The sequence below is a fragment of the Phyllobates terribilis genome, unplaced genomic scaffold (genome assembly GCF_046119375.1).
Source record: "Phyllobates terribilis strain yellow unplaced genomic scaffold, ASM4611937v1 Scaffold_1__5_contigs__length_1240528914, whole genome shotgun sequence".
Taxonomy (NCBI): Eukaryota; Metazoa; Chordata; class Amphibia; order Anura; family Dendrobatidae; genus Phyllobates; species Phyllobates terribilis.
Genome location: NW_027362761.1, coordinates 721,037,963 through 721,061,285, shown reverse-complemented (window position 1 = coordinate 721,061,285; position 23,323 = coordinate 721,037,963). Strand labels below are relative to the sequence as shown.

At 39.4% G+C, this 23,323-nt stretch overlaps 1 protein-coding gene across 13 annotated transcripts in view; it reads left to right on the top strand.

Annotated features, from left to right (window-relative positions):
• The window catches only part of ADGRL3 (adhesion G protein-coupled receptor L3), a 1,088,292-nt gene that overhangs the window by 190,967 nt on the left and 874,002 nt on the right, over nucleotides 1-23,323 (top strand). For all 13 annotated transcript variants that reach the window (XM_073686326.1, XM_073686314.1, XM_073686318.1 and 10 more), the window contains exon 4: nucleotides 19,608-19,821. In XM_073686326.1, coding sequence (XP_073542427.1) covers nucleotides 19,608-19,821 — 214 coding nt within the window. The remainder of the gene's footprint in view (nucleotides 1-19,607; nucleotides 19,822-23,323) is intronic.

The window sequence follows — 23,323 nt, the reverse complement described above, 5'->3', positions numbered from 1 at the left end:
GTAGCAATTGTACAGGTCATGCTGCCCGTGGTTCGGCCTACATTAATTTAGTGACAGGTTCCCTTTAAAGTATAATTTATGGTGGTCCTCATGTTTCTCCCCATCCTTAGCCATCCTTTTTGTATCATGGTGGGAAGAAAGTACTATTTTTACAGACACAAATCCTTTCTAAAATGACATTGAACTATATGTTAGATATTTGGACGATGTTTTGTTAATATGGGTAGGAGAAGTGGAAAATATCCCATACTTTTTATCTTATATCAATGCTAATGATGTAAATCTAAAATTTACTTATACTGAACCACAGGATAAAATTAGCTTTTTGGATTTGTATCTCATGGGGCATGTAAAACAACAAAGGGTTAAATATCGCAACTATAGAAAACCTGTCAGTGGGAACACTACACTTAGAGCAGACAGCTGCCACCCTGCCCATACTGTGAATTCAATCCCCTATGGTGAATTAAATAGAATTTATAGAAATAGCTCTGATATCACACTATTTAATGAACAAGCAAAGGTAGCAACATCTAGATTAATGGAAAGGGGGTATAAGAAAAAACATATTGATTCAGCATTAAAAAAAGTTCTTGCAAGAAACACTCATTTAAATAACAGAGATGATGGTATTAATAACAGCCAGACACTAATAACAAAAAACCAAACAATATGGACAAAAAACCATCTTCAGTACCCCATATAGCTGCCAATTTCAGGAAATAAAAAATATTGTACACAGATATGTCCCTATATTATTTCAGGATCGAGATTTAAGCAAAATCCTGGAAAATGGATTAGTATGTGTGCCGAGAAAAGGGAGATCATTAGGTGCTACTCTTTCCCCAAGTCTATACATGCCACAAAAAAGTGATAAAAAAATCTGGCTCAGTTGTAAAGGTTTTTTTGAACGTGCATGTTCCAAATGCACGATGTGCCAGTATACATTGCAAACTCAGAAAATTGATGCAGCCAATGATATAAAAAGATTTATTAATTGCAATACTAACTATGTTGTGTATTGCATATTTTGCAAAGAATGTAAAATTAAATACATTGGCTGCACAATACGCAAATTAAAGAAAATGATGGCAGAACATGTCGCCAACATCATAAATAAAAACGCATCCTATTCAGGAGCATGTAAGCATTTTGTAGAGAGACATAAAGGGGAATTAAATAATTTTTCTTTCTATGGGTTAGAAAAAGTGGATATTCCTATTAGAGGAGGGGATTGGAGGAAAAAACTCCTCCTAAGAGAGTTATTTTGGATTATCAAACTGGATACAAAATACCCCAATGGCATGAACCATAGGAATGATACCCTTTATCTATATTAGATCTCAGAGAATTGAATGTCGTTTTTTTTTTTTCTCTCTCTTTTTCTCTGGCTTTCTTTGATTTAGCCTTGTGATTATGCTGATTATTCTCAAATGTGATTGATTGCTAACATATGTGTTTATTGATCAATGGTTAGTCACCATTTGTTTTTATACCATGTATCATAAGGAATCTGTATCTCAGTGAATAAGGGCTTTTGCCAGAAACGCGTTGAGATGTATCCCCAACCTGTATGATCTTTTAATTTTTTTCTAATAAATTGAGGATTTTAATTATTCTTGGGACTCACCAAATTTATTTTTCCTAAGTATATCACCTGTCTTTGAATTTTCCTGTGCAAAAATTGTAGAGAAGGCGTTTAATAGATTGGTCTTTCTTTCCCTAATCCAGTTCTACTATTTCACCCAGATTATTTTTGAGGAAGCCAACAATATAATTTTTCAGTGAACATTGTTTATGTAGTTGAAGAATATTTCTGGATTATTTTTACAATCTTTGCTGCCTTTGCAAGTTTCTATCATTATTTTTGTATCTAATTATTTAATGTCTCTCCTCGACTGTCTTGTTTTAGTTCTCAAAAACAATTTTTTGTCATTTCTTGCACCTCCTACAGCTTTACTTAGCCATTATGGATTTCTACAATTGCTAACTTACGTATTACTATAGGGTATATATTGTTCAAAGACCCTCTTTAAGATGCTTTTAAAAGTGTCCCAATTCCCTTGTGTACTTTTATTTTTGAAGACATTTTCACATTTGATGACATTAAGATCATCTCTTGGCATATGGAAATTAGCCTTCCTGAAGTTTAATTTTGTACACTTCTTCCAAACATTATTATTATAGGATTATAACAGGACAAATGAAAACATATTATGTTACTGATACTATTACTTCAGTGACAATAAAATTAGGTGTAAAGTGCCCCCCCACCCCCTTGTTTATTATTCTTTCTCCCTCCCCTTATTTCAAACCCATAGAGACTTTATACTTACATTTGCCATACAGATATCATTATTGAAGGTGGTTTTTATGGAAGATTTTAAATATAAGTAAACCAATTCCTCCCTCGCTTAATTGTACTGCCATTCCATATTAACAGCCCAGTCAAAGCTTCAACAATGTCTCAATTATCCAAACTATACTTAGAATTCTTTTCCAACATTACTTAACCCTTTAAGGACCTTGGGTTTTTCCGTTTTTGTCTTTTTTTTTTTGCTCCTTCTCTTCCCAGAGCCATAGCGTTTTTATTTTTTGGTCAATATGGCTGTGTGAGGGCTTATTTTTTGCGGGACGAGTTGTACTTTTAAACGCCATCACTGGTTTTACCATATCGTGTACTGGAAAACGGGAAAAAAATTCCAAGTGCGGTGAAATTTAAAAAATAATGCAATTCCAAAGTTGTTTTTTTTTTACCTCGTTCACTGAATGCTAAAACTGACCTGCATTATTATTCTCCAGGTCATTACGAGTTCATACACACCATAGGTATAGGTTATTTTTTATTTAAGTGGTGAAAAAAAAATCCAAAGTTTGCTAAAAAAAAATGGCGGCATTTTCCGAGACCCGTAGCGTCTCCATTTTTTGTGATCTAGGGCCGGGTGAGGGCTTATTTTTTGTGCGCCGAGCTGACATTTTATTGATACCATTTTGGGATAAATCCAATGTTTTGATCGCCCGTTATTGCATTTTATTGCGATGACCAAAAAATGTAATTCTGGCGTTTAGAATTTTTTTCTCGTTACGCCTTTTACCGATCGGATTAATTCTTTTTTTATATTGATAGATCGGGCGATTCTGAACGTGGCGATACCAAATATGTGTATGTGGGAATTTTTTTTGATTATTTTATTTTGAATGGGACGAAAGGGGGGTGATTTAAACTTTTATAATTTTTTTTTATATTTTGAAAACCATTTTTTTACACTTTCTGCATGCTCCAATAGTCTCCATAGGAGACTAGAAGCTGCAGTTTCCTGATCGTTTATACTGCATACAGGCGATGAGCAGATCGCCTGCATGCAGGAGAAATGCTCCTGTGCTATGAGCGCCGACCACTAGGTGGCGCTCAGAGCTAGCGAGACATGACAACCACAGGGGTCTGCTGCAGACCCCGGGTTGCCATGCCCACCCATCTGTGACCCGCGATTACGTGACGGGGTCACTAATGGGAAGGGCTAAGGCCGCGCTTCCGGTGCGGCGCTGTTAAATGCCGCTGTCAGAGATTGACAGCGGCGTTTAACTGGTTAACAGCCGCGGCTGTTGTGGGCACATGTCAGCTGTAAGAATCAGCTGACATGTGCCTGGTTCAATGCGGGCTCAGCGCCCTCACTGAACCGGGCTTTAAAGGGGTTAAAGCGCACCTGTCAGCAGGATTGTGCGCAGTAAACCACATACACTGTCAGATGGGCGGCAAATTTATTTTTCCTCCAGAAAAATTGTGCCTGCGCGTGCGCAGTAGCGCGAGCATCTCATTATGTCAGAACTGAAAGTAAAGATTACACGAGAACCACAGGATGGATTATCAACAAAGGTATAATTTTATTCAGTATAACGGCGGCCACCTGACAGTGTATGTAGTTTACTGAGCACAATCCTGCTGACAGGTGCGCTTTAAGGGTAATTCCCAAACATTGTGGTTTTATAATAAGGTTCACATATATTTATTCCTTTGTGCCAATTTATTCATTTTACTCTCTTATATAGTGCCATTAATTCCACAGTTTTACAGACATCCTCATCACTGTCCCCATTGGGGATCACAATCTGCATTCCCTATCCGAATGTCTTTGGAGTGTGGGAGAAAACTGGAATACCTGGAAGAAACGCACGAAAACACAGTGAGAACATAAAAACTCCTTGCAGATGTTGTCCTTGGTGTGGTTTGAACCCAGGTGCCAATGTGACTCATTTTTAAATGTGCAAAATTTTGCACATGTTACCCTCAAAAAAGATGCTATTTCCAGCTCCAATTATCCAGCAGTTGTCATTGGATCCATCCTGCTATAGTTCCAGTGCTCCTGGTTGATCATGTGAACTGCAGTCTTTCATCTGACTTCCATCCAACATATAGTGGGGAAAATAAGTATTTGCTACACTGCCAATTTTACAAGTTTTTCCACCTACAAAGAATGGAGAGGTCTGTAATTTTTATCCTAGGTACACTTCAACTGTGAGAGACAGAATCTAAAAATGAAAATCACATTGTATGATTTTTATATAATTAAATAGCATTTTATTGCATGAAATAAGTATTTGATAACCTACCAACCAGCAAGAATTCTGGCTTTCACAGACCTGTTAGTTGTTTTTTAAGAAGCCCTCCTACTCTGCACTCATTACCTGTATTAATTGCACCTGTTTGAACTCGTTAACTGTATAAAAGACACCTGTTCAAACACAAAATCACACTCCAACCTCTTCACCATGGCCAAAGACCAAAGAGCTGTATAAGGACACCAGGGACAAAATTGTAGACCTGCACAAGGCTGGGATGGGCTACAGTACAATAGGCAAGCTGCTTGATGAGAGGCAACAACTGTTGGCACAATTATTAGAAAGTGGAAGAAACACAAGAAGACTGTCAATCATCCTCGGTCTGCAGCTCCATGCAGGATCTTGCCTCGTGGGGTAAGGATGATTCTGAGAAAGGTCAGGAATCAGTCCAGAACTACACGTTAGAACCTGGTCAATGACCTGAAGAGAGATGGGACCACAGTCTCAAACATTACCATTAGTAGCACACTATGCTATCGTGGATTAAAATCCTGCAGGGCACGCAAGGTCCCTCTGCTCATGCCAGAACATGTCCAGGCCTGTTTGAAGTTCACCAATGACCATCTGGATGATCCAGAGGAGGCATGGGAGATGGTCATGTGGTCAGATGAGACTAAAATAGAACTAAAATAGAACTTTTTGGTATTAACTCAAATCGCCTTGTTTGGAGGAAGAAGAAGGATGAGTACAACCCCAAGAACACCGTCCCAACTGTGAAGCATGGTGGGGGAAACATCATACTTTGGCGGTGCTTTTCTGTTAAGGCGACAGGATGACTGCACCATATTGAAGGAAGGATGGATGGGGTAATGTATCGCTTCCCGGGCATTGCGCTTAGGGCGCGCGCGCGCTCCCTCTCTCTTAAAGGGGCCGCATGCGCCGTCCTAAGGAGTCCCCGGCCAATTGCCGGTGTGCTCCCATATATAAGGCACCTCCTCCAAAATGGAGGTGCCCGAGCAAAGTTGTCAAAGCCTTTCACCTCTGCTTCAGCCCTCAGGTCCCGTTGCCAGTCTGCTTTCCAGCTCTGTTTACCTGCTTGCATTCCTGCGGTCCGACAGTCTGTCTACCTGCATCCGCCAGTCTGTCTATGGACCAGTCCGCCTGCGGATCAGGAAGCACCTGCCTGATACCTGCCTGATTCCTGCCTGATACCTGCCTGAGACCACCTGCCAGCCAGCCGAGAGACTCTTACCCGCTCACCTGGGAGCGCTCACCTGCTACCCGCCAGCTAGCCTACCTGGAGGCTCTGCCGTCACTTGCCGTGACCACCTGCCAGCCAGCCGAGAGACTCTTACCCGCTCACCTGGGAGCACTCACCTGCTACCCACCAGCTAGCCTACCTGGAGGCTCTGCCGTCACTTGCCGTGACCACCTGCCTGTCTAGAGACTCTTACCCTGCTGTCACTTGCCGTGACCACCCGCCTGTCAAGACTGTTCCCGTCACTTGCCGTGACCTCCTGCCCTTCTCCCCAGAGACTGTTCCTGTCACTTGCCGTGACCTCCTGCCCTTCTCCCCAGAGACTGTTCCTGTCACTTGCCGTGACCTCCTGCCCTTCTCCCCAGAGACTGTTCCTGTCACTTGCCGTGACTACCTGCCCGCCTTCCCTGGGAGCCACCCGCTTCCTTACAAGGACTGCCTTTTGTATAGTAGCTCAGAGGTTCCACCTCCCAGACCCGTTACAGTTGGGATGTAGATTGTGGAGGGCAGAACAAGCTGATAGAAATAAATATACATATATATATTATTTCCAACCTCCTACCCTGCCTCCTGCTAACTTCACAGTGTCTTTACAATGAAGGGCAGGTCTTGATGCTGAGACAGAAAATATAAGCAGCAGGCTGCATGACAGAGCGCCTGATAGAGGAGTCAAGCAATATTCCTTCCACACAAGATCAAAAGTATAAGTTCCACAAAAGTACTTATACTGGATTGTAATAAACACTTCGGCCAGCATAATAGAGATCACGAGTATGGAGTGCGGAAGAGCCACAGCTCGCACCCCATAGTCGCACGAAAAAACTGCCTACTCAAAATCGGTGTGAAGACACAAGAGAAAACTGAGTGTACGGCATATAGAAAAAACTTTATTAGTAAAAATACATAATGTTACATATATAATAAATAAATACAGATGGGGAGACGATACAGAACCACAAGAGCTCGTAGCAAATATCCACAGCTAACAATGTAGCAGGATAGTGTGAAGAGGGGAAGAGGAAAGAGCGACCCAAAGTAACATGTACTGGTTGATGACAAAAATGTGAGAGGTATATATAGAAGGATAACAATACTTCAAATAATAGATACATGTCACAGTTTTCCCATGATGGGGCAAGAGTAGGTATAATCCATAATATAAAGTACACTCACCAATATAATCACCAAAGGACGCTCAAGGGGGGGGCAAGGGGACAAGGCAGGAACAGACCAGTGTGGGACCTGCAGGCCTCGACGCGCGTTTCGCAAATTCGCTTTGTCAAGAGGATTGTGTACGTATTACTAATGTTATTACAGAAGAGGGGTGGTTGGATAGAGTTAATAGATGTCATTTCAGTTACAGCACAATCCTTGGGAGCGGTGCAGAGGATAAGTGAATGCATGAAATTTAAAGCGGATTTGTCACCAGATTTCATAATGCAAACTGCATCCATTACTGAATAGGTCTTCTTAACCTGCTGAAGATGCTTTACCTAATTTGAAAATCCATGACAAAATGGCTGTATAATCCTTTATGAAAGTTGAACTCAATCTCCACCCACCTAACCTGATTGTCAGTTCATCAATGTCCCTTCTGCTGCTGAGTTCTCATACATAAAAGTTAATTATTAATTATAAATGCCGGAAACCTTTATATCTCAGAGTCCTAGAGAAAGCAGAGGATTCCTGTTGCCTTCTCTTAATCCACACAGCTATTCAATGAGCCAACAACAACAATCATCTCATGGTTCCTGAACTCATCAAAGTTATGACTGACTACTTCGCACATCCTCTCCAAGTAGGCAAATGTCAATGTATGTGTAACTACTGTACATGACATCTCTGTCTTATGTATATTACTGTATCATGGATACAGTGTATAGATGTGATGCTAAAGGTGCTTATCATTATGTTGAAGTTCTCAGCTGTAACTGAAGCGGATGGTAGGTTCATACACTTTTTGCACCCAGACTCCCATTTATTAAAAGTTGGGTATGTGTCTATAAAATATCATTTCTTTCCACTTTTTAAATATGCATATACAATATACTAATACTGTATTTTGGAAGGTGCTTTGTGTGGTCACAGTCACATAGTGTGGCTCCTATGTAGGCCATTATTTAGGCACTGTACAACTGAATTATGTGCATACTGTTTTGATATTGCTAAGCAATATACGACACTGGACATCAAATGAGTATGCTATATCACTTGGGAACTGTAAAATATATTTAGATGCAGTTTGGCTTATTATTTGGTCACAGTATACCTTCTTGGGTACAGTTTGGAGCATATTATGGAGCAGGCCCACTACAGCAGTTGCAAAATGGGCCACTAAATTAAGAATAACCACCCCCTTTAAAAACCCAGCCCCGATTCATCAAAGCGATTACGCCAGAATTGTGGCATAAATCACTTTGAAAAGTCACAAAATTATTGTGCAAATGTTCTGACTTTTGATGTTTTCACACCAGTTTCACCTCGGAGTTTGACACCACAGCTTGTCTAATTCTAGACCAGCTGTGGCGTACGTTTCACCAGAAATATTACTCCAGTCCCAATTAATGAATCAGGAGCGTCTGACTCCAACATGCCGGTCTTGATGAATTGGGGCCTCAGTCTTTCCCTCACTGTGTTCTTCTTCGCCTTCCTGTCACATTACAGCAGCTTTATGAAGCTTATCTGGTCTGATTTTGCAGTCCAGCCAAGATTGAAGGAGGGGAGGGGCGCCACTGTGCTGCAACTACAAATTTGGACTGTGCAGGCTCAAAAGCCATGGCATGTAGATATCTCCCCTACTGATTGCTTTTTTCTAGAGCGTCCACTGCATAGTATCAACCATGTAGCCTGCACACATAACAAGTGTGTGCAATACCTCCTGCATTACAGAATCTAAGGTGTTATATAAAACTGGTGCTAACACCTCCTGCATTCTCGATTGTTACATAGGACTGCAAGTAACATTTTCTGTGCTTTTTGTGGTGTTATGTAGCACTGTAGGTAACACTTCCTGCCTGTATTATGTGTATCGTTACATAGAACTGCTGGTAACACCTCCTTCATTTATGTATGTATATTTAAGTATATATACTATATGTGTAAAATTGCACATACAATGCCTTGAAAAAGTATTCATAGCCCATTAACTTTCCCACATTTGTCACGTTACACCCACAAACTGATTTGTATTTATTGGGATTTCTTGTGATATACCAACACAAAGTAGCAAAAATTTGTTAAATGTAAAGTAAATGATACATAGTTTTCTATTTATGTAAAAAATATAAATCTGAAAATTGTGACATGCATTTCCATTCATCCTCCCTGACTCTGTAGGACCACCTTTCACTGCCATTACTGCTGCAAGTCTTTTGGGTATGTCTCTACCAGCTTTTCACATCTAGAGGCTGAAATTTTGCCCATTTTTCTTTGCAAACTAGCTCTAAGTCAGTCAGATTGGATGGAGAGAATCTGTGAGCAACAATTTTCAAGTCTTGCCACAGATTCTCAATGGGATTTAGGTCTGGACTTTGACTGGGCCATTCACACACATGAATAGGTTTGATCTACACCATTCCATTGTAGCTCTGGCAGTACGTTTAGGGTCATTGTCCTGCTGGAAGGTGAATCTATGCCCCAGTCTCATGTCTTTTACTACCACTAACAGGTTTTTCTCCTGGATTGCCCTGTATTTATCTGCATCCATCTTCCCATCAACTCTGACCAGCTTCTCAGTTACTGTTTAAGAAAAGTATTCCCACAACATGATGCTGCCACCACAATGCTTGACGGTGGGGATGGTGTTTTCAGGATGATGTGTGGTGTTAGATTTCTGCCACACATAGCATTTTGAAAGATATACCTTTCCTGGAACTGTCACGAACACTATCCACTTGCTGCACACGTGACTCGTATGTCACTTTAAAGATGAACTCTGCTTCTCACACTCCTCCACTCACTGATCGCAGTAAGCTGAAAATGAGCTGTGGACCCCAATGCCAGTTTACACATCCACACTTCTTGCTGCCAGAACTCGCCATTTTGATAGGCCAGCAAGACGCCTACCTTGGGTGACACACTAGTATACAAGTACACCCAACTTTCCCAAACACCTGAGAGCTACTTTTTATGCACCCTGGCATACATACACAGGTTAACACAACCAGGTTATACTTTCCTTTTTTAGGTTTGTGGGTACCTTTTAGCGCAGCAAAGAACAAACGTATCCAATTTTAGTTTTAATATACAAAAGAAGTAAAAAATAACAAATTGGAGAAATAAAAAGACATACACACAAGGCAAAAACAGTACAAAAAGAAAAAGGTTAAATACCGAATTATTATATGAATGGAATCTGTGAGACCTACCGACGGAGGAGATCACCATGGTAATGTGGACAGATCTACAAGTATATTGTATCTCCTGAGTTTGACAATGAGGTTTTCTTGATGTGATATTCTAAAATAGTCTCATCCATAACACATCCTCCTGGTCAAGTGGGAGAATGATGGCTAATTGTATGCATGTAAAGATGTGTACAAAGACTTACTTCTAATTTTTGTCATACTTTCTCACAGGAACCTCCAGGTGGATTAATATAACTGCCATATTTCTGATCATATGTTCACTATCCAAGACACATCAAAACGAACTATCCATAATTTAGGTCGATATTACCGTACATTTCTGTGTTTTCCTAAATCCTGAAAATCCTGGCTCTTGAACCTACAGAAATTATTGTATCCCCCAATCACAGTTATGTGCCAAACAATAGCAGTCTAACATCACTAATGTGTTTAATTACCGTTTTTGGCAGAAATGATCATACAACATGGGAAAAAAATCATGACTAGGTGTAGCCGAGTAATGGGCAACCAACAGAATAAACAGTCATGACATGAATGCTGCTAATTGGCTGTAATTGAATCATTTAACGAAAGGGGGTGTTCTAATTAATAGCAGTGCAGAGTTCAGTTAGTGATTCTGTGAAGAAACAGGTGTGAATTATGGCCTTATTATAAAAGGAGGGCAGCAAATGTTGTACCTGCTGGTTTTAGCCCTTGCTTAGTGAGTAAAATGGTTTGTTCCAGATATTGTACTGAAGGAGAAAGAACTTTGATCAAGAAGTTGATTGGAGAAGGGAAAACGTATGAAGAAGTGCAGAAAATAATTGGCTGCTCAGCTAAAAAGATTCCCAGTTCTTTAAAATGGCAAACAAAACCTGAAACATGTGGTAGGAAAAGAAATACTACCATCCCCATAGATCATAGAATCACAAGAATGGCAAGGAAGCATCCAATGATCAGCTGCATGGAGATCAAAGAAGATCTTCAGTTACTTGTGAGTCCTGCAGCCATCAGAAGAGGCCCACGTGAAGACAAACTATTTGCAAGAAAACCTTGTAAAGTACCATTGCTGATAAAAGACCTGTTGAAAAGGTTACAGTTTGCCAAAGAACACATTGACTGGCCGAAAGAGATGTGGCGCAACATTCTATGGACAGATGAGAGCAAGATTGTTCTTACTGGGTCTAAAGGCAGCAGACAGTTTGTGAGTGGCCCATTTATCGCATACCAGGCACCATGGACCAGCTTGAATATATCAAAATACTGGAAGAGTTCATGTTGCCTTATGCTGAAGAAGAAATGTCAATTCACAGAGCTCGTACCTCTTCAAGACAAATTCTAAAACATAACTTTTAATATCTGTATTAAAATATTGGCAGCCATAAAATAACAAACCACAACATCAGTGCACAATAAGAGGAGGAGATAGTGCCTCACCCTATTTAGGCCCTATCTCACCCTACCTTGCCGTGGAGGTTGGCACCCTATTTTCCTGCGCAATGGCACCCCCGCTTAACGATAACTCTCCCTGGGATACCTATAACACCCTATATTGATGGCCAATGAGGTACAGATACTCCTGATGAACCTTGTTAAAAGGGGAAACGCGTTGAGTTGTACAGGCATTGAGTCATATATGCACGATATATTTTCATTCATGACATGCAATCTTAGTTGTGCAGGCATTAAGCCATATATGTATAGATTTGGTAATATATTTTGATTCATGACGTGTAAACAGTGGTCATGACCTACATATGAATTGCTTTGAGCTATTTGGGCATTTAATTGTGGTTACATCTACTAAGCAATATTTATTTGTATTAAATGGATCCCTGGTCCAGGACAATTTATTAACTGAGATCATGAGCTATATATAAACTGATCGGGAATTGAGTATTATCTTGAAATGGTTCCTCTGTCCATGTCATGAAAATAAGTAGTGCACTTTAAGATTTATCCTTCTATGTGGTCTGATTTCGAGGAAACAAAAAATTTTTTAAGAATTGACCCATGTTATGCGCTTTGATTATATTCATACACCCTTTTGTATCTGTGGCCAAATTGTACTGATCAGGTCTACAGATATATAAAAACTTTTTGAGTATTTTTTGCATTGTTTCTATTTGTCACAAGAAACTGTATGTTCTCCACTAAGAATCCCTGTACTCCATTGGCCATCAATATAGGGTGTTATAGGTATCCCAGGGAGAGTCATCGTTGAGCGGGGGCGCCATTGTGCAGGAAAATAGGGTGCCAACCTCCGTGGCAAGGTAGGGTGAGAGAGGGCCTAAATAGGGTGAGGCACTATCTCCTCCTCTTATTGTGCACTGATGTTGTGGTTTGTTATTTGATGGCTGTCAATATTTTAATACAGATATTAAAAGTTATATTTTAGAATTTGTCTTGAAGAGGTACGAGCTCTGTGAATTGTTAGATTGGTTGGTACCGTAACTATATAGATTCTTTACTGTGATTATAAAGAAGAAATGTCCTTGAAATGGGTGTTTCAGTAGGATAACGACTAGTGTTGAGCGAGTATGTTCTGTTAACCCTTTCGCTGAGTATGCTCGGGCTGAGCTCTGAGTATTTATAGCTGCTCGGTGATATGGTTGAATCGCTCCCGTGTGCATGATTTGCAACTGTTTGACAGCTTTATTACATGTGAGGAATGCAAAAGAAACAATCATTCCTCACATGTATTAAAGCTGTCAAACAGCAAATCATGCACACGGGAGTGATTTAAACATAACACTGAGCAGCTGTAACTACTCGGTGCTCGCCCGAGGGTTAACAGAACATACTCGCTCAACATTAATAACGACCCCAAACACACCAGCAAGCGGGCAACATTTCTGGTTCCAGACAAACAAGATGTTATGAAGTGGCCAGCCCAATCCCCAGACCTCAATCCGATTGAGAATTTGTGGAGTGATATCAAAAATGCTGTTATTGAAAACCGAAGAATGCAAAAGAACTGTGGAATGTAATCGAGTCAGCTTGGGTTGGAATATCTGTTCACAGATATCAGATGACTCCATGCCGCCCAGATGTAATGCAGGTATCAGAAATAAAGGTTATACAACTAAATAGTGCAGTGATTAACAGAAAAGCTAAGTCAATAAGCAAATTTCAGTTTATATTGTAAATATTCGAGTTTGTACATAAAATGCAGACACGGCTATTTTTTTTTAACATTTCAGTTTAAAAATTGATATTTTGTTCATGTTTTGATTTGGAATTGAATGTACAGTGCTCCAAGTGCCTTTGTATATATTATGAGGATTGAGCTTGTTCTCAGTTGTTTTGAACACACTGCTATTATTTTGCACTGTAAATTGTAATTGTCATTTGATGAGAGTCAGGAGCAGGGTCCTGATAACAACCCAAGCCGGAGCTCCCATGACAGTTAAAACTAGTCTTCTAATAACTTGTACCAGTTATTCAATCACTCTCTGTGGTTTAAAAGCCAAAACATAGCTTTAGTTCACCCTTTAACTTTGGCCTATGTGGTAAAGTAAGTCTTTTGTGTTAGGGTGACAATGTGTTGTTATGCATTCGGGGCAGGGTCTAATAGGACCCCTTTCAGCATCACGCTGACAGGCATAATACACTGTAGTACATAAGTGCAGCACTGTAATATATGAGCGATTATGGTCAGGCAGGATCAAGTCATGCTGACAGGCGTAATACACTGCAGCAAAGAAGTATTTGCCTGTTATATGAGCAAAGAGGACCAAATTCCACAGTGGGACTAAAAATAAGTAAAAAAAAATATATCATGTGTAAGACTATAAAAAAAAGGATAAAAAGAAACCCTGTTCTCCATTGAAAATGCTTTATTATGTAAGAATATGAAAAGCAAAAAAAAGTATATCAACTATTAAATATTCACATTATTTAACTCGCACAGTATATGCCGTAATAATTTAAGTGTAAAAAAAAAAAAATTGAGTACTGATTTTACTTGTAAAACTTAAGAAAAAATGGAATGAAAAGCAAAGTCAAAATTCAATGTAGCTCTGAGACTATGTTCACACGCCACATTTTTTTTTTGCAGCCAAATTTTGCTCTCTTGGCTGTAAAACTGCTGAAAATGCCAATTTTGCTGTGTTTTTCAAGTGTTTTTTAGCTGCATATTTTTGGAGTGGGTTACATGCGTAATTTGTCCACAGTACATGTTTAATAAACTTCGTTTTATTCATCAAAAATGCAGCACAATTTGTCGGATGCCTTTTCTGCAGCATTTTTGTGCGTTTTCAGTGCTTTTTACTTGTGAAAAACACTGCAAAAACGCTAAAGAAATTGACATACTGCAGACTTAAAAAAAATGCTACAGTTTTCAAATTCAGTCGGGGAAAAAAAAAACAAGCGTGTGCATGAGATTTCTGAAATCGCATCGCTTTTTGCAGGTTTTTTATTGCACAGAAAAACCTCGCAAAAAAAAAAGTGCAAAGACGCCCAGTGTGAGTATAGCCTAAATGGCATGAATAAAAACTATAGCTCGTTCCACAAATTTCTAGTTTTATATTGGATTACTCTAAATGCAGAGCTCAGTATTGTTTCTAAATACTGTACATTATGTTATTTACTTTGCACCAAGGCTTTATTCAGAATTCTACAGGCTTCAGAGCTGAAATCTTCCACTATTCCTTGCTTGAGCGATAGTTATAGAGAATTTGTATGCTGATTTTCATTCTGGGAGGTATAGTTTTTACAACACACACTGTATAGTCGTGGCCAAATGATTTTTAGATCTTGTAGTCAGATGATTCTATGATTACTGAAGTACAATTATCAGCATTTCATAAGTTTTTATACTTTTATTAACAAATACATGAAGCTTATGCAGAGACTCAATATCTACAGTATTGTCCCTTATTTTTCAAGACTTCTGCCCTTCCCCCTGACATGTTGGGTATCAGCTTCTGGGCCAAATCCTGACTGATGGCAACATATTCTTACCTAATCGGTGCTTGGAGGTGATTGCAATTTCTGTGCTTTTGTTAATCCAGACGATTTTTGAGGATTGACCACAAGTACTCAATGGGATTGAGGTCTGGGGAGTTTCCTGGCCATGGACTCAATATTTTGTTCACCCAACCACTCAGTTATCACTTTTGCCTTGTTTGTGCTGAAAGTAGTATTTTTCATCACTAAATTGCTCCTGGATCCTTGACAAAAGTTGTTCTTAGAGGATGTTTAGATACCATTTCTATTCATGTCATTGTGCTTAGGCAAAATTGTAAGTGAACCCTTGGGTGGAAAGAATCCCCACACATGAATGGTCTCGGGATGCTTTACTGTTGGCATGACACACCTCACCTTTTCTTCCCCTGACAGTCATTTTTCCCAGATGTCCCAAATAATCTGAAGTGGGCTTCATCACTAACTTTGCAGGGAGTACAGGGATTGGACTGCAGGGGTCTGGGGTAAGGTTATTTTTCTGATGAAGCCCCCTTCAGACTGTTTGGGACATCTGAAAGCATGATTGTTCAGAGAAGTAAAAAAAAGGCTCAACACTATAAATATCGATTCTTTGCATAAACTTGATGTATTTGTCAATAAAAGCTTAAAAACTGGTGAAATTAAAAAAGCTTGTGTTCTCAATGTGAGCGGCATCCCTGTCGGACATTTCTTAATATCTTCCGAAAGAGTTGTGTAAAGCATGCTCTGAGAGCTGCTCCCAAGTGGGATACATATATATGTTCTGTGCAAAATCTGGGAGTTGGCATCTTAAAGATAAAGCAAGTGGGATTCCAGCGCTCCATATAAAACCACAACTTTATTTACTCCACTTAAAAATTTCCAGCATTACAAATCACAGGATAACATCAACCTGACGCCTTTGTAACACCTATTTGTACTCATAGTCCTAAACACAAGACATGAGCATGAATTGCTTAAATCCCGTATAGACCACTAATCAGTCTCACTACTACAGCCCCTGCTTAATAATTTCAGCGCCCCATAAAAAATGAAAGGAATGTATATTCACCTCCTACAGTGGCACCCTTTCAACAATGTGTTCTCGGTTGGAAAGTCAAGACAATGTTGTCACGTGACTGCTGCAGCCAATCAGCAATCTTGCTATATATTTATATATATTGATGAGCTGCAGCCAATCAGTGACTGCTGACTGGCTGCAGCGGTCACATTTTCATGACACAACATTGTTTTGTCTTTCCAGCCGGAAACAGCAATGCCAACATCACTTAAACGGTGCCGCTGTGGGAGGTGAGTATACATTGAAGTAGGAAAAACAGAAAAACCGCTCACCTCGCTGGCTGATCATAGCGTCAGCTGGAAAATCCTGGATTCGGTGGGTGCTATATCCAGCTGGTGAAGTACAGAAACATATAGGAGGACAGTGGGAGAGAATTCAGCACATCCATAGAATAAGTAAAATTGTATTTTCTTTATTCAGATTCCATTAAAACAAACAAATCCATGGACTAGAATTTAAAATTCTGACGCGTTTCAGGCCTAAGCAGCCTTAATCATAGTATCAATAGTAATGTAATTAAGGGCAGTTTCTCCAGAAACGCGTCAAAATTTTAAATTCTTGTCCATGGATTTGGAATTTGAATAATGAAAATACAATTTTTACCTATTTGATGGATGTGCTGCATGCTCTCCCACTGTCCTTCCATGAGTATTCATTGCTTTTATTTTCCATGGGGCACTGAAATCATTAAGCAGGTGTTATCCACTAATCGACAAACCCCTTTAATAAAACTGATTAGTGAAGTATATGGGATTTAAAGGCAAGCTATCATCAGAAATTGACCTATCGATTAAATCAGGATCTTGTATTATTTTTTTTTTTTTTTAATATTTTCATTTTTTTTATGTAGCACAATCTGTATTTAAAATAAAATAACCTTCTGCAATTCTCACACTGGGCATCAGGTTTTTCTTTAAACTCACGCTTCCTTTTGATTCAGTAATTCACACATACACATAGCCCCAGTGGTTGGATCCTGACCCTATATTTTGTATTGAAAATGTCTAATGAGCCAGTGCAAAGGTCATTGTAAAAGGAGGAGGAGCAGGGTCAGGTGTGACATCACCTATTGTGATAGATCAGCTGTGTATAGTGGTGTCACCGGTCATTGTAATCCTGCCTCTGACGATCACGAATCTTGCTGAAAACTCATTCTGAAAGGACAGGAAGTAAAAATGTGTCTAGAAAAGCTCCAGGGGCCAGTGGGAAAATTGCAAAATCAATTAGATATATATATATATATATATATATATATATATATATATATATATATATATATATATACAGTACAGACCAAAAGTTTGGACACACCTTCTCATTTAATGATTTTTCTGTATTTTCATGACTTTGAAAATTGTACATTCACACTGAAGACATCAAAACTATGAATTAACACATGTGGAATTATATACTTAACAAAAAAGTGTGAAACAACTGAAAATATGTCTTATATTCTAGGTTCTTCAAAGTAGCCACCTTTTGCTTTGATGACTGCTTTGCACACGCTTGGCATTCTCTTGATGAGCTTCAAGAGGTAGTCACCGCAAATGTTCTTCCAACAATCTTGAAGGAGTTCCCAGAGATGCTTAGCACTTGTTGGCCCTTTTGCCTTCACTCTGCGGTCCAGCTCACCCCAAACCAACTCGATTGGGTTCGGGTCTGGTGACTGTGGAGGCCAGGTCATCTGGCGTAGCACCCCATCACTCTCCCTCTTGGCCAAATAACCCTTACACAGCCTGGAGGTGTGTTTGGGATCATTGTCCTGTTGAAAAATAAATGATGGTCCAACTAAACGCAAACCAGATGGAATAGCATGCCGCTACAAGATGCTGTGGTAGCCATGCTGGTTCAGTATGCCTTCAATTTTGAATAAATCCCCAACAGTGTTACCAGCAAAGCACCCCCACACCATCACACCTCCTCCTCCATGCTTCGCGGTGGGAACCAGGCATGTAGAGTCCATCCGTTCACCTTTTCTGCGTCGCACAAAGACACAGTGGTTGGAACCAAAGATCTCAAATTTGGACTCATCAGACCAAAGCACAGATTCCACTGGTCTAATTTCCATTCCTTGTGTTTTTTAGCCCAAACAAGTCTCTTCTGCTTGTTGCTTGTCCTTAGCAGTGGTTTCCTAGCAGCTATTTTACCATGAAGGCCTGCTGCACAAAGTCTCCTCTTAACAGTTGTTGAAGAGATGTGTCTGCTGCTAGGACTCTGTGTGGCATTGACCTGGTCTCTAATCTGAGCTGCTGTTAACCTGCGATTTCTGAGGCTGGTGACTCGGATAAACTTATCCTCAGAAGCAGAGGCGACTCTTGGTCTTCCTTTTCTAGGGTGGTCCTCATGTGGGCCAGTTTCTTTGTAGCGCTTGATGGTTTTTGAAACTGCACTTGGGGACACATTCAAAGTTTGCCCAATTTTTCGGACTGACTGACCTTCATTTCTTAAAGTAAGGATGGCCACTCGTATTTCTTTACTCTGCTGCTTTTTTCTTGCCATAAAACAAATTCTAACAGTCTATTCAGTAGGACTATCAGCTGTGTATCCACCAGACTTCTGCACAACACAACTGATGGTCCCAACCCCATTTATAAGGCAAGAAATCCCACTAATTAAACCTGACAGGGCACACCTGTGAAGTGAAAACCATTTCCGGTGACTACCTCTTGAAGCTCATCAAGAGAATGCCAAGAGTGTGCAAAGCAGTCATCAAAGCAAAAGGTGGCTACTTTGAAGAACCTAGAATATAAGACATATTTTCAGTTGTTTCACACTTTTTTGTTAAGTATATAATTCCACGTGTGTTAATTCATAGTTTTGATGTCTTCAGTGTGAATGTACAATTTTCATAGTCATGAAAATACAGAAAAATCTTTAAATGAGAAGGTGTGTCCAAACTTTTGGTCTGTACTGTATATATATCGTGATATGAAGAAAAATTGCCATTACTTTTAATACATGTAACACAAAAACCTGTTTTAAACAATAGATCATTTTTTAATCATCACTTCCCTTTAAGCAACTCATGTTCACATGACTTGTATATATAATACAGTGCATTTTTTTTTTAAACAATATTTTTATTTCTATATCGCCAACATATTCTGCAGCACTTTACAATTAAGTGCGGACATGTCCAAACAATAAAGATGATACAAAGTAACATATAGTTTAACAGTTACAGGGGAAGTGAGGGCCCTGCTCACAAGCTTACGGTCTATGAATTATAACTAAGAGCACAAGTAGCTATTAGAAACCCATCAGATTGATAGTATCCTGTGATTTGTAAGGCTAGAAATGTTTACGTAGAGAAAATAAAGCTGGAGCCTCGCTTGCTTCATGAAGTTCACAGTGTGATCCACCCTCAGGAACGGGTGATTACCTGGTTGTTTCTTGCCAAGAGTTGGCGGCTTGTTGTTAATAGTGTTTTTTTTCTTAGCTTTCAGTAGAGCTCCAATACCCATGGCAGTTGTTCGAAGAGAGTTGTCATGTGAAAGCTACCCTATAGAGCTACGCTGTCCAGGAACTGACGTTATCATGATTGAAAGTGCCAACTATGGAAGAACAGACGATAAAATCTGTGACTCGGACCCAGCTCAGATGGAGAACATTCGATGTTATCTACCAGATGCCTACAAGATAATGTCACAGAGGTATTTTCTTGTCTTCGTTTTCTACAGCTTTACGGTTCACTACCTCTAAACTTACTGATTGTTCTTCTTGACTATAAGGGTATGTTCATACTGCAGAAGTTCCAGTAGAAAAAATCCTATGCAAATTTGCAGTGGAATTCACTGGAGAAAATATCAAGTCTGATTTTTGGATTTTCACAGCAGATTTTCAGTTTTAATGCCTATGGCTCCACACAAGGAATAGCCACATTTGATTGGGCTAATTTGCACTTGGCCACCCAACACAGTTTCTGTGTAAATATTCTAAATTAGGTGACACGTCTGTTATTATTTTACCATGAGTGGATTTAAAGCCCAGTATGGAAAAACTTTGATTTCTTCTGAATTTTTGGTTTGAGTTTGCACAGAAGTCCAAATCCAAAATTCAGCCATGTGAATCACCATGTGAAAATATTTGTTAGTGGACCTAGTTTTCAATTTCAATGAGATATTTCAAATATCAATCTATGCAACCCAAAATGGAACATCTGAGAAAAGGCTTTAGTTGCCAAATTAGGATTGATTAATCTTTTACTGGATCATTTACACTTTCCTATGCTATAAAATTGTAATATATCCATAAAAATTAGATGCTATACTGATGGTCCTTATGGCATCTGATCTTTTTCTCGTACCCATCAGATTTCGGAGTGATATCGTAGCATGCTGTGATTTTTTTCTCATGGCAAATACAGCTGAGAAAAAATACACAGATCTGTACTGCCTCATTGAATAACATTGGTCCGAGTGCTATCCAATTTTTTATCTGATTGGATTAGTTTAATTTTTACGCAACTGTGAGCGTTTTTATTTAAAGGTATATGTTTTAGTACCTCCAGTTTTGTTGTTTGTTTTTTTTTTTGCATTTGTAATATTAAAATTAATTTGATTCATAAATTATATAATTTCAGGGTTCTTCTCACGAGAGCTCAAACTGTAATGTTAAAAAATTGGGAAAAATGCCGCAAAAGCCTAAAAATATAGGCCATGATTCATGAGGACCAGCATGACCTGCCGTGATTCATCATGACCAGCATGCCCTTTAATGAATCTGGAGTGTCTGACAAGTGGCATACTCCTCCGTGTGCAGCGCATCACAAATCTTACTCTAGTTAGGGACTGGAGTAAGATTTCTGGCATAAGGTATGCCGCAGCTTGTCATTAATTAAACGAGACTTTGCCGTCACGCCCCTGTCCTGCACTGCTATGCCAGTTTGGGTGAAGCTGGGCAAAACTGGCGTGAAAACGGCAAAAAATGCAAAATGTTTGTCAGCTCAGCGTTAATGCAAAAATTCTGTAACTTCTGGTATAATCACTTTGATGAATCAGGACAATAGCGTTATTCCTAGAGCATGCTGGCCGTGAATCCAAAACATCTAATAATTTTATTAGATTATCATCAAGCACTGATCAGGTCCCAGTAATGCAGGATAAAAGGCACGTACCAAGCATGGTGGCTCAGTGGTTAGCCTTCTGCTTTGCAGTGCTGGGGTCTAGAACTCCAAAGCATTGCTGATAGGGAATTGATGCTGATGTCTGTAAAGCACTGTGGAAATTAATGGCACTACATAAATGAGTAAGACAACATAGAGTGAAGAAATGACACGTAATAATGATAGCCCTAGTTCTCAACTGATAAATCCCCTTTGTTCCATGGCTGCCGCTCCCATCCAGTTTTATTTTATGACTTTTTATTATTTTATGCCATTCCCCAACGGCCCTGTTATTTCTTATCATGGAAGACACTTTCAAAGAAATGATATCATTGTATCATTGTCATGTACTGACTCAACTCAGAACAGTAAATTACACCCAACTTAACATGCCGATGCTAGGAATTTATAAAAAAATAAGAGTTGACCCATGGGTTTATCCAACTTACTCATCATGAATGTAAATTAGTCGGCAAATTACTGATTATATTTTCTAATTTATACTAGATAAAAAGAATTCTGAACACAGTTCACATGTTAAACTGCGTGAATTACTAATATAAATATATTCATTTGTTTTTATTCTCTACCCACATAGTTTTATAACATTTATTTCAACCCCTTTGCGACATGAGACGTAATAGTGCACCACATGTAAGGTGCTGGCCAATGGAGCGGGCTCAGGAGCTGAGCCTGCACAATACAAAGGAGATGCCGACTGTGTCACTCAGCTAGCATCTTCCTATAAGAGCAGCAGCTGGAACTTGCTTTGATTGCCCCTCTGTAACCATTTCAATGTCACTGTCTGTGGCAGGGCTTCATGGGAGAACACTGTTTTCACTATATTCTGCAATATGGCAGGAATAAGCGATCAGGCAGGTTTACAGATTTCTGAATTTATTTTTACCACTTAAATATTAAAAACTACACATGTTTGGTATCTCTGTAATCATACTGACCTGAAGAATCATGTTGCCAGGTCATGTTTACCACACATTGAAAACTGTAAAAACAAAACTCAAAAATAATGTTGAATTTGCAGGGTTTTTTGGGGGTCATTTAACTCCACTTGAAATTTTCTTCCTGATTTTCAGTACACTGTATAGAAAAATAAATTATGCCTTTCAAAACTACAATCCCACAAAAAAAGTAAGCCCTTATATAGCTATATTGCCCACAGGAGTCATATCTGCATCATCAGACAGGGATCTCGCAGATCTGAGGACAGCATGAGGTAGAGGCTGAGACACAGATTGCCAGGATGTGTCACTTGTTAGGCTGTGTGCTGTTGTTTCCAAACAATGTTTTATCACCAGGAGATTATCACTGCCTGGACTAGCTGCCTCCTTCCAAGTCATCTTACCACTCCCCCTCCTCTGATAAGCAGCTCACTGTCAATAGACAATGTACACAGAAAGCTGTGGTGTTGACAGGGTTAGATTTCTGAGCTCTGCTACATCTAAAAGCTCAGATTGTGTCACAACTGCTGCACCCAGTTAAATAAGTGACACATCGCTGGATTCAGGGTCTCTTGTAATACATCATGCTGCTTACAGATGAGGCAACAAAAACCTGGTGACAGATTCCCTTTAAGGAAGGTAGCTATAATATCCCCTTTCCTCTCCATTTTTCTGTTTTCTTCTTTTTTTATTTTATTGTTTTTTTTGGCACTAGGACACACTGAGAGCGGCTGCGATGCGGTTCCATTTTATTCTATCCTGACCACAGGGAGACCGTTACAATGGTCATGTTGAAGTTTTATCTGTCATTTCTATTGAGTGATATCCCATGATATGTATTGCAAGAATCCAGTCCAGGGTTTATTTATTTTTTAGGATTATAGTCCAGTCCATATTGTGTTAGCTATTAGGCTATATAAAAGGAGAGGAAGTACTCTAACATTAATCTATTGCCTCCTGGACAGTCTGTGGTGCAACGTGACATTGGTGGATGGAGCAAGACATGATGTCCCAGATGTGCTCAATCGAATTCAGGTCTGGGGAACGGGCGGGTCAGTCCATAGCTTCAATGCCTTCATTTTGCAGGAACTG